At 40.5% G+C, this 12667-nt stretch overlaps 1 protein-coding gene across 3 annotated transcripts in view; it reads right to left on the minus strand.

Moving 5' to 3' along the window:
- The window catches only part of col4a6 (collagen, type IV, alpha 6), a 104160-nt gene that overhangs the window by 32515 nt on the left and 58978 nt on the right, over window positions 1–12667 (minus strand). For all 3 annotated transcript variants that reach the window (XM_088346975.1, XM_088346974.1, XM_088346973.1), the window contains exons 5-8: window positions 2174–2308; window positions 431–475; window positions 230–349; window positions 77–139 (exon numbers count right to left, since the gene is read on the minus strand). In XM_088346975.1, the coding sequence (XP_088203101.1) occupies window positions 77–139; window positions 230–349; window positions 431–475; window positions 2174–2308 (363 nt within the window). The remainder of the gene's footprint in view (window positions 1–76; window positions 140–229; window positions 350–430; window positions 476–2173; window positions 2309–12667) is intronic.

Here is a 12667-nt window from a genome sequence, read left to right on the forward strand (position 1 = left end):
ACAACATTCTCATTTTCTGTGAAAAACATGAGGCCATGTGTCAATATCATTGAAAAAATGTAGAGTGAGCCCTCACAGAAATGCCGCCATCCGAGATGTAGCGAGGTTCTCCTTTCTGACCTTTTGGCCCGTACGGTCCCTTGAAGAGCACACAAAGATGATGCTGATGAACCATCTCTGAAACTATAATGATACAGGTGCAAGAAAGCCTCTAAATAGGAATCCTTACCGCAAATCCAGGTTGCCCGGGAACTCCAGTGCCATAACCGGGATATCCAGGCTCCCCTCTGGTCCCGTTACAGCCGTCCAATCCCGGTGGTCCTCTGCCACCCTGCTGACCCGTGTGGCCCTAAGTCAAACGGGGGAAACAGTGAGACTGAGAACTTTCTTAGCTTTACTATTGAACATTTTTAAGACGGTGTTTACTTACAGGTACACCATCATTTCCTTGAAATCCTGGAACTCCCATTGGCCCCTGTTAAATCGATTAAGAAAATTGGCTTCACCGACACGAGAAACTTTACAGTGGTACCTCGGTAGTCCAATGATTAGATAGGAACAAAATGGTGGACTAAAAAAATTTAGTCTTTTGAAAAAAAAAGAAAAAAAAAACTCGAACAACCAAATAAAACTAAACACGGGAACTTGAGAACACCGGAACACAGCTGAATGACGAAACCTGAACCGTCACGGTTACCATGGCGCCCAATTGGTCCTCGTCGTGTTGCTTCCAGCTTCTGTCACGGTTGCCATGGCGCCCAATTGGCCCCGCCCATGGACACCAGCTGAAACGCGTTGACAGATTGCTCCCTGACTACGTAAACGCTGTCTTGTGAGTCGCCTGTTGTCTGAGCGTCTGCGAAACTCCTGCTAAACTCTGTTGTGATACGTCAAGTCCTGTGAATCCCTGTTTTTGTCTGTGTTTTTGCTCTTGTTTTGCCAAGCCCTGTGAATCCCCGTTTTGCCTGTATTTTTTTGCTCTTGTTTTGCCGAGCCCTGTGAATCTCTGTTTTTGCCTGTGTTTTGCTCCTGTTTTGTTCTCGCCCCGATCTGTTTGACTTCGACCACTTCCTCGTTCCGATCAATCTACTTACGCGACCAACGATCTCCGGTTCGAGTGCGCTCATTCCTCTTCTCCCCAATAAACTGTGAGTAACGTTACGCGAGTGGGTTCTGCTTCCTGTTTCCTGTCCTGGTCCTGACATTGAACACCAAACAAAGTAAAACGTAGGAAGTCCAACACCAAAACATAGCTGAAAACAGAAATTCGAACACAGCCGAACTTGGAAACTGAACACCCAAACAAAGTTGAAAATGGTAACTGGAAAACCCAAACAAAGTCAAACGCAGGAACTCAAACACTAAAACACTGCTAAAATAGGTAACTAGAACAGCTGAACACAACCGAAGGCAGGAACTGAAATTTTGCAACAAAATTAACTACAGGAACTCAAACGCCTGACCACAGCTAAAATTGGGAGCTACAGTATAACACCTTAACACAACAAAAAACGGGGACTCCAACACTCGAACAAAGCTGAAAAACGGAACTCAAACAGCTGTACGCAACCGAAAGCGGAAATTTGAATATTCAAAGACTGTCGAACACAGGAACTCAAACACCTGACAAAAAACCTAATGCAGGAACCAGAACAACTGAACACTGCTGAAGGCAGGATCTCGAACATGCGAACACGGTAACTCAAACACGTGAATAATGTCGAACGATGGAACTTGAAAAAAAACGCGGGAACTCGAACACTCAAACATAGCTGAGCGCAGGAACCGAAACACCTGAACAGTGCAAAACGTAGGAACCGGAAGACCCGAACACAGCTAAATGCTAAACACAACTCGAACACCTGAACATTATTGAAGGCAGGAACTTGAATAGCCAAACACAGCTGAAGGCGAGAAATCACCCGAACACATGGTTATTTCGGGTTGTTTAAGTGCAGGTCTTATTCATATCATGGCTGTTTAAGAACATGTAGGACCATAAAAACAAATGTGTTCTGTTAAAAATGTGTCAGAACCGGAAACAAATTTGGACGTCAAACATCGATCCCAAACGGATTATGGTCAGGCACCGAAGTACCACTGGATTTGTATAAAGTGTTATGCCCGTAGAGGACTTACAAAAAGAGTGAAATGTGTCCCAGTCTCAACTTACCTTGTCTCCTTTTGGTCCAGATGGTCCTTTCAAGCCTATGTGTCCCTTCTCCCCTTTAGGCCCCGAAGGCCCCAGGCCACCGCGGGATCCCTCCGGCCCGCTCGAACCAACTTCTCCCAGAGGGCCGGGACGACCCTTGGAAAAAAACAACACGATCCTGAGTCCAATTATGTTTTGAATTTCATATCTTTTAGAAATAAAAACACTGTCAGTTGTGTGTGAGTGCGTGTGTGAATGGGTAAGTGTGAAGCACATTGTAAAGCGCTTTGGGAGGTCTTCATTGACTTGAAAAGTGCTATATAAATGCAGACTATTTACCATTTACTATTCTGTAAAAGGTGTTTTCTAGGGTGCACTTCCACATATCCACCACTTGATAGCAGTATAATGCAAGTAACTTCAGCAGAATTGAGTAGTTTGATGAGGGGCCTGAAGAAATCTAAACCAAACCCTAGGCCCAAAGTGTTTTGTCGTTGATGTGTTTTTTTATTATTAGTTCACGCAATTTCAATCAAGCTTCCATCTAGTAACCCAGAGAAACCTTTCACTAACCAGAAACATACGGAGAGCGCGTCATCTAGTGGACATAGATGGTACAGGCAAATGAAGCGTTACATCATGTACTGGCCACAATCCATTATTTCTGATCACATGTAAGCGGGGACCAGTAGAGCGCACTTTTATCAGGACTGGCTAATCTTTTTTTGCCATCATTTCCGCTTTAAATTAACTGCTCAGGTGTACCATTGTGGCCCGCCTCAAATGAACTGCACTATTTTGGCCGCAATCCATTATTTACATGCATGGCAGCTTTTTTCATTTGAAAGCTGTGTCCAAAAGAGCAAATTTGTGTCACATTTAGTGGCTTTTTTTCCTTTCTTTTGCTTAAAATGAAAGGCACTCATACAGATGCAATTTATTATCTTGGTCAACTGTTGCTGTGAGTGGGGGCTGACAGAGTGCAATTTCGTTGGGCCTGTTCTGTCCACTTATGTGCTGCTATCCAATCTTCCTGATCACATATTGCTGCCAGTGGGGACCAGGTAGGCCCACTTTTGTCTGGGCTAGCAGCTCTTTTTTTCGCCGCCTTAAATAAACTGCACTCATGTGGCATTATCCACTATCCCCAATTCCATATTGCTTCAAGCAAGAAGTGGCAGAATGCACTTTTGTTGGGAGACCGTTCTGGCCCACTTAAAATGAAATAGAACGTTGGTCGATTCTTACCCCAAGTAGACTATTGCTGAGAGCAGGTGCTGGGGTTAGCTCCATTTTTTTTCGATTTACCCCACTAAATTGCTTCTTTGCCGTCCACCCAAAATGAAATGCACTGTTTTGGCCACGATCCATTTTCCCCATTGCTTAAAACAGGGGCTTGGAGAGCAAACTCTTATCATGCGTGTCGGCTCTTATTTCCATTCTCTAAGCCTGAAATAAACAGCACCCACCCGGTTGGGATCTATTATCCTTGTTCGAGGACTGCTGTGACGGGAGGCGGAAGAGCATAGGTTGAAAATGAGAGGGGCTAAGTAGAATTTTGCCTAAAATGGGGGATTCTGGTCCTCATCAATCTCGACAAACCAGGGATTACAGTAATGGTTGAAGTTTCTGGATCTGTCTCTTGTCGGGCCTGGCCTCAAAATGCAGTCTGCAATGATTTAAAGCCAGTAGTGGACATTTAATCTGATGAGAAGGAAGGAAGGAATTTATGAAGCATGTGTCAGAGTTCAGATTGTATTTCATTAAAATTTGTATTAGACAGGATGTTTTTCATAAATATAATTCATATTTGACTTCAATTAATATGCAGTATTTCAAAGTAATTTCCGAGAACTAATAACGAGTTGACAAGAATCTCCGTTTTGATTTAAGCAGCCTGAGTGTATTGAAGGCCTCGGGGGAAGCACGTCAACTTGATTAGAGGGTTTGCTCCAGGTAAAGTGGGCCAGTCAGCGCCGTCTGGATCGTATCTTGCTTCCCACACCTGCTTTCACATGGAGGCAAATATGCACTTTCTCTCAAGCCCACTTCTTTTTGTGTGTTCAAAGTATTTATTTTTGAGATTGTGTTTGCTCCAGAAGGCTAAACCTTATTTTTAGTGGACCAATTGATAGAATGGACTTGATTTTTTACTTTTAAAATGATGCAAATCAAGTTTCATTTTAGTTAATCCGGGCTTCGACTTAACAACTCGAGAACCTTCATTTTGTTTTGTTTTTAAGCCATTCAGAGTTGGACTCGAATGTGTGAATTGTATCTCTGTCCTGTTGGTGATCCAAGAGCGCTTGAGTTTGAGGGCACAAACTGATAGCCCGACGTTCTTATTCAGTATCTTCTGGTAGACTTCAGAATTCATGATTGTTTCAGCCACAGCAAGTTGTCCTGGTCCTTAGGCAGCAGGGTAGCCAAATTAAGCCCAAAATGGCATTCATGGGAGTGTTCACAGGTAAAAACCTTCACTGTCACAAAGAGTCATTTCAAATTTGCCGAAAATCATCTTGATTTTCCTCATGACATTTAGAGAAACTCTGTGAACTGATGAGTCAAACCTTGAACATTTTAGAAAGTGTGCAGCCCGTTACATCTGGCGTAAAAATGGCAGACCATTTGACAAAAAGAACATGGTGTCAACTGTAAAGCATGGTGGTGGCAGTGTGACGGTCTGGGGCTGCTTTGCTGGCTTAGGACGAGGATAACTTAGTTGATGGCACAATGAATTCTGGTGTTAACCAGAAGATCCTGAAGGAGAACATTCGGCCATCAGTTCGTGCCCTCAAACTCATCATGTTAATACTATATAATGCTATGTTATTGTTATGTTATTATTACCAGGTTGTAATTATTAGAGGTCAAAATGGGCTCAGACAACCAGTTAACATCATGCCAGTTACAAATAACAGGGAATCACAATGACCCATGATGTATTTTCCGAACCAGTCCGTGGGCTATTCAACTGGTCTTGGTGGGCTACCTGGTGCCTACAGGTACCACGTTAGAGATGCCATGTAGGCATTCTCCAGGTCCAAGGAGTAAAATGATGGTGTTCAATAAGTGTGTCCAGAATGGAATTTTTGTGCCAATCGCTTTACCCACGCACCAGCCGGGATATGCGGAGCACAGTTTTTAGGGAGCCAGAGCGTTCCGGTCATCCCTCGCTCTCATCATCTTCCAGCAGAGCGCTCAGTTTTAAGGTCCAAATCCCTCCAAGCACAAAAGGCACAATGGGGCCTATTTTGGTTGGCTAAGCCGTCTGGACCCGAGGGCCCGCCTCACTTCCTGGGGCGGGAGGGCGCTCATACGGACAGTTTCGGGGAGCGGCGTCCTGGCTGGGGAAGTGGGGGGGTTAACCAGTCGTATTGTTCTGGTGGCGGGGGGAAGATTTAACTGTCACACCGCATGCTCACTGTGGGAGGATGATTGGAAGAGAATTTGGTGGCGGCGGCGATGTCGGCAGGGGGAGATTTGGCAAACCGTGGGGATTTGGTGAACGATGGCAGCTGATTCCTGAGCGTGTGGTAACCAAAGTTGGGGATTAGACTTGTATGCACGCGTATACTGTACACGCATTGGTTGGTTGGTCGGATCCCTTAACCACTTGGATCGTAGGGGTCCCATTTCCTGTGGGGTGTCTTGAGCAAGCACAGCCGTGGTGGCGCTCATCCCTCTCCAGGACAACATATGTTTGCACCCGGTCTCGAACCAGGGACCTTTCGTGTGTTAGGCGAATATGCTAACCTGAAAAAGTCTCGAGAAGGCATGAAAGAGGACAGGCTAGGACATTTTTAGCTAATTGGCTGTTCAAAAAAGAACTACAGGACGGTCTTGGTAAATGAGGATATCATGATAAAGTTCTTTAATTTTTGAAATGCAATTTAAAATTAAAAAAAATGTCACTCATAGTGTATTCATTACAAATACACTTAAATATTGCAAGTCTTTGATAATTTGCTTCACTTTTCCTCAGCAAAAGGAATCAAACCTGGGTCACAGTAGTGTGAGCACTGAATCCTAACTACTTAAAAACTCTAACGTATGAAAAATTATTCGATTTTATCTGATCATCACGTCATTTATATTCACGGTACCAACCTGAAATGTATACAATGTGTTTATTCAATGTCCTTCAAAGTCGATTCAACATCAGCTAAATCGAAGTGTTGTTTCGCTCAATGTGTTTTTTTGAGTTTATATCTTTTAGGATGACAAACATTTGCATCTAGTACCGGGACTAAAAACAGTGTGATAATGGGTTGTAGCCTAATGCCTTTTTGTATGTTATCCAGATCACTGGTGGTGCTGTTGCATTCGATGTTTTGTTTTCAGTACAACTAACATTTGTATCTAGCAACGGGACTAAAATTAATATGACAATGAGATATAACCTAATGCCTTTTCATATGTTGTCTCTATCACTGGTGAACCTGTTGCATTTAATGTTTTGTTTTCAGGACGACTATCATTTGTATCGAGTACCGTGACTAATAATAGTGTGATAATGGGTTGTAGCCTAATGCCTTTTCATACGTTATCCAGATCACTGGTGGTGCTGTTGCATTCGATGTTTTGTTTTCAGGACGACTAACATTTGTATCGAGTACCGTGACTAATAATAGTGTGATAATGGCTTGTAGCCTAATGCCTTTTCATATGTTGTCTCTATCACTGGTGAACCTGTTGCATTTAATGTTTTGTTTTCAGGACGACTAACATTTGTATCGAGTACCGTGACTAATAATAGTGTGATAATGGGTTGTAGCCTAATGCTTTTTCATACGTTATCCAGATCACTGGTGGTGCTGTTGCATTCGATGTTTTGTTTTCAGGACGACTAACATTTGTATCGAGTACTGTGACTAATAATAGTGTGATAATGGGTTGTAGCCTAATGCCTTTTCATATGTTATCCAGATCACTGTTTTGCGATTGTGGTCAGTGATATTTTGGACTGATCAATCACTGGAAAAATAGGGTACACTTTACAAGTATACTTTGTATCAGACATGGGGACTTGAGACTTAGTGACTTGGACTCGAGTCGACTCGAGTCGCTGTTTTTATGACTTGTGACTTGACTTGGACTTGGCAATCTAAGACTCGGGACTTGACTTGTGACTTGACTTGCCCAAGAAAAAAATACTTGGGACTTACTTGGGACTTGAAGGTGAAGACTTGAGACTTACTTGAGACTTGCACATGTGTGACTTGGTCCCATGTCTGCTTTGTATGACGTTCAAATGTTTTGAAATGGGATATTTAGCTATAATAAAACTTTGAAACACTTTAGTTCATTTGCAATTAAATCAGAATGAGTGTCATTTTGTTTTTGAATTCCATTACGAAAGATAAAGAACATTATCAAAGTATTATTATTTTCAAGACAATCATTTAAACAACACATTGAGTAAAACTAGAAATAGGAGTTCTCATTTTAATCCATAAAATATAAAACACTTATTCTTTTGTTTTCTTGTCAAAACATAAAACATAAAAGGCTCAACAGGCTGGTTCATTCTTATAATAAGATACTTTACATTGTGTAATAACATAAGCAGTTTTCTTTGATTTAGAGGAGAGTAGATAGCTTTGCTCAATTTAAGAACTCTTCACAAGAAAATTTATTTTTTTTCTTTATTTGTCCTTGCTCTTTTTTCTTTTATCTTCTTTGCTTTTCCTTTATTTTCTTATTTTCTATTACTTTTTCTTTATTCCCATTTTTTTCCTATTTTTCCTTTTTTGTTTATTTTTTCTGTCCTGCATTAATTTCTTTTCTTTTTGTTTCCTTCTTTTCCTTCTTTGTTTATTCTGTTTTCCTGACCTTTTCTTCCTTTATTTTTTTCTTACCCTCCCATTTTTTCTTTTAAATTTTTCTATTTTCTTTTTTCTTTTTCCCTTTTTCCTGTTAGCCCCACCCCACTCTGACTCTTTGTAGGTTGAATTCTTCTTTGTGCTTTGTAGCACTCATTGCACGACACAATACAGCGACATGTGGCTGTCAGTTATTACACAATGTCTATTTAAGTTTTGTTTTTTTGATATAACCCCAGCTCTTAAAACATTCTAATTTCATGCGCCTAATATGTAAAAAATAATTTGACTATTTTTGGAGGTGCCCCTTGCGATCTTCCAATTGATTGAACGCTCAGGAGGTAAAGTACTCATCTTGGGATCAAGAGGTTGCAAGTTCGATTCACAACTATTCCATGTTATATGTCGAAGTGTCCTTGGGCAAGACACTAAATCCCCAATGCCCCCGATAGCAGGTAGTTGCCTTGCATAAAAGGGAAAAGTGTGAAGCACATTGTAAAGTGCTTTGTGAGGTCTTCATTGACTTGAAAAGCGCTATATGAATGCTGACCATTTACATTTATGTCATTCTCCACAGGATGTGTTCATTAAGGCTTATTATATATTATTTGATATTAAATAAGGCTTTTAATTTGGTCTAATATGGATCTTTTAACATTTTAGGGTGCCGACCCCTGGGCTAGCTTGTTGTTCTGCCTGCAGTGCCTTTTTACAAAAAATATTTGGGCTCAAAATGTTCTACTTTAAAAATGTTCATCTTTAATTTCTACTATTATAACTGCAACTGACCGGGAACCAGTTCAGGGTGTCCCCTGCCCGAAAAAAGGCTGGAATGGGCTCCAGCAACCCCCGCGACCCTACTGAGGATAAGCAGTGCAGACAATGGATGGCTGGATATACTGTTATATTTGTATTGTTTATCAAAGTACTTGAATTTACCTTGATTGATTTTATCTATTATTAGATTAAATTTAATTAATGGTCGATTGCATGGATTTAGATGATTTGATTATTTAAAAAAGTATGATATAAGACGTTGCTACATTTACTCAGTATTTGAGTGGTTTTCTTCACCAAGTTGTTTTTTACGTTTACTCAAGTACATTTTTTGGATGATTACTTTTCACCTGTAATTGAGTAATATTATTCTGACGTAACAGTACTTTTACTTGAGTCAAATGTTTGGCTACTCTACCCCCTTTTCTAATAAGCACATTCGTGCAAGCGTTTGAGCTTTATTTTAGCATTTGTGTGTGTGTGCGACTTCCTTCTTACCTCTATTCAAATTTGAGAGTACACACTTCCAAATTCTCATCTGATTATGTGAGCCATCTTTTCGGCACTTTTCTGATTGGTTTTACTTCTGTAACTTTTATTAGTTCAACTAAATCAAAGGCTACCATCCACTAAAAATGTTAAAAAAAATAATCCCTGGAATAAATTTGGAGCCTTATTTTAAAGCTTAAATTATCAAGTTGCCAAATTGACAGTAAAAAGTTCATCATTCTTTTTATTTTATTTTTTAATATTATTTTATATTCTAATTATTCTATATTTTATTTTCTAACTTTATTGTTTGTAAATGTTTACATCCAGCCTGGTCATCCTGAAAGGGAATTTACTTCATGTGCGGTCCTATCGCAGGGTTTCTTCATTTTCCTCATGTCGAGGTCTCTGAGTTTCTCCTTACCCTCATGTAGGTTTTAGATCAAGTGATGGTGTAATAAAAGTCGGTAATCACTGAAAAAAAAATACTGACCGATTGCACAATTGTTTGCAAAGATAGAATTAGGCAATTCTTTTGGAGCACATAAGACCAGATCTCACTGGCACACTGCTTAGAAAACACTAGGTTAAACCATTGGCATGCAAACTCACATCCAGTCTGTGTAGAGTCAGGATCAAAACACTTGAAAATGATCATATTGAGCTTGACAATTTTCCCTTTTTTTGCACCCCAAATTTGAATTCATCACATTATTTCTACTGTAAATTGGATTTATGATCTGAACTTGAACTGGCGTCGCCTGCATTTGTCAGTTTCAATCTTTTTGAGCAAATGGGTGCAAATATTTTCAGGCATCTCATTGTCTTCAAAGCTGAACATTCAAAAAAGTGACATTTTAAAAATGTGAAAATACATGAAACGCAGCACCAATAAATACTTAATTAAACAGTGAGATAGTAAATTAAATAGATGAAAAATTCAATAAAGAAACAACCAATTGAATACAGAAATAATTAAATGTAAATATTCAAAAAAGTGATTTACTTATTTGATGATATAAATAATCCATAATACATTTATTTCTTTTGTTCTTACAAATCCATATTTAATTAATAAATGAAACTTTTAATTGTTTAATGTGACAGTTATTTAATAATTGCCTTTCATTTTAATCATGTTTTTAATTTGCGCACTGTGAGACCTTCCTACACTGGGGACCACTACACCTTTGGTTGTAATTCCAAAAAAACAACACAGGAGAGCAGTAGAGGGCAGTTCAACAAAGAGGCAAGGCAGCTAGATTTTGCTGATTTGTTCTTTTTATGCGCTTATTCCTGACAACAGAATTATCATCATCCATCTAACCCACCCACATCAAAACCCCTCTCTCATTCAAACGCTCCCTCGTTCTTCTCTCTTTCGAAATCTCTCGCTTAAATTCAATGGATGGACTCACTCACTCCGCTTTTTTTTGATGATATGACATCAAACAAACTCACATACAAATTTCTTACTCTCACAAATGCACGCACACACTCCCATTGTCTCGCATATTGACTCACCCACACCTCAACCACTAACCCCCCCCCCCCGACCTCAACGCGTCTTTGTACTGCCTGCGACCTTTGACCCTGCTCGGCGTAAGTCAGCGCCGGCCATTCGCTGTCACTTTTTACACGCCTGAGTGTGTTCGGACCAACTTTTACAGTGAGATAAGGAAGCTCCTCAACTCAAAAGGACAACGCTTATGACACGAACTAAAGCTAATGCTCATCGTACATTGACAATATTAGCATGTCAAACTAGGAGATCCATGCCATTGGCGCCGTCCTCTATCCCACCTGAAGCTGTTTTCATCTCTCCTCCAAGTTGTCAATTATGTTTTTGGATTATATGACCATTCAAGATGGCGACAACCACAGAGTTAGATCACGACTACAAATACGAACACGTATTTACTACTGCGTCGAAATTTGGTGTAAGCCCTATACCTCTAGATAACAGCGTCAGGGTACTTGATAAAGCTTCTGTGGATGATAGGGCTAGATTGCAACACAGACATGACAAGTTGTCTTTTTCTGATGTTGTCATCTGTGGTTGCCAGGGTATCGGACTGAATTACATTCCCTGGTCATTGTTTCTTAAGTATTAAAGGGAACTCCAGCATAAGGACGATGACCCCGGTGACACAGAAATGGAACTGTAGTCTGCTTCTGACTACCACTTTTCGAACATGTTGTGTGACATTATTTCGTTGTTGACTCATTGTTTTTGTCCTGTTTTTATTTTTATGTTCGAAATAAAGTTTTCATTCATAGTGTGTGTGATAGATAACTTCCACTGCTGTTCAATCTGAATGTAGAAATTGAGGACTCTAAATGATTTGTTGGTGAAAAACTTAAAAAAATGTGAGTACTGTGATTTCCCGTTTATTCTGGGGATTGGGGTCCAGAACGCCTGCAATATGCGAAAATCCACAAAGTGGTGTGTTGGGTAATTGTTTCCTTTTTTTTAAACCAAAACTAATCGAAATATCTTGCAATTAGGAAAATTACACTTCAAATAACAACAACATACCTTTCCTTATTTTAGGTGTATTTCTTTAACAAGAGCTTTGCCAATGCCCACTTGCAGCAATAGCCAACCAGGGTTAATGGCTACACAGATGCTGTTCATTTTAGGTGGGCCACAATGGCACGTATCAGCAGCCTGAGTCATAAAAAAAAACAACTCTCTAACAGCCTTTGCTTTCAGCAATAGTCAACAGAGGATAATGGATTGGAGCCTTAACTCTGTATATCATTTTAGGTAGGCAAGAAAGGCAAACCTCTTGACAAAAGTATGGTGTGTTGACAAAAGTATGGTGTGTTGATCCCTCTTGGCGACAATATGTGATCCGGATAAAGGATCATGGCCACAACCCTGCATTTCACTTCTGACAAAAGGGCCTTCTCCTGGTCCACATTTGCAGCAACATGGGACAATGGATTGTGGCTGTACCAGAGCATATCATTTTAGGGGGTCCAAAATGGCATTCCTACCGACAAAAGCTCTTGGTCCCCACTCTCACAAATATATAATTAGTGATAATGGATTACAGGCAAAAGAGTGCAGTTTGTTTGAGGTCGGCCACAATGGCACGCGTCAGTGACCAGAACTAGGAAAAAAAGCACTCTGCCGGTCCCTTCTCACAACAATATTTGATTGGGGGATAATGGATTGTGGCCACTACCTAAGCCTCCTGACAAAAGTGCCTTCTCATAGTCCCCGCTCATGGCAATATGCGATCGGGATAATGTCTCACAGCCACAACCCTGCATTTCATTTTGCGAGGGCCAGAATGGCATAACTCCAGACAAAAGGGCCTTCTCCTGTTCCACACTTGCAGCAACATGGGATAACGGATTGTGGCTGCACCAGAGCATTTCATTTTAGGAGGGCCAAAACGGCATTCGTCCCGAC

This window comes from Urocampus carinirostris, chromosome 11 (genome assembly GCF_059441175.1).
Source record: "Urocampus carinirostris isolate Australia breed hairy pipefish chromosome 11, RoL_Ucar_1.0, whole genome shotgun sequence".
Classification (NCBI taxonomy): Eukaryota; Metazoa; Chordata; class Actinopteri; order Syngnathiformes; family Syngnathidae; genus Urocampus; species Urocampus carinirostris.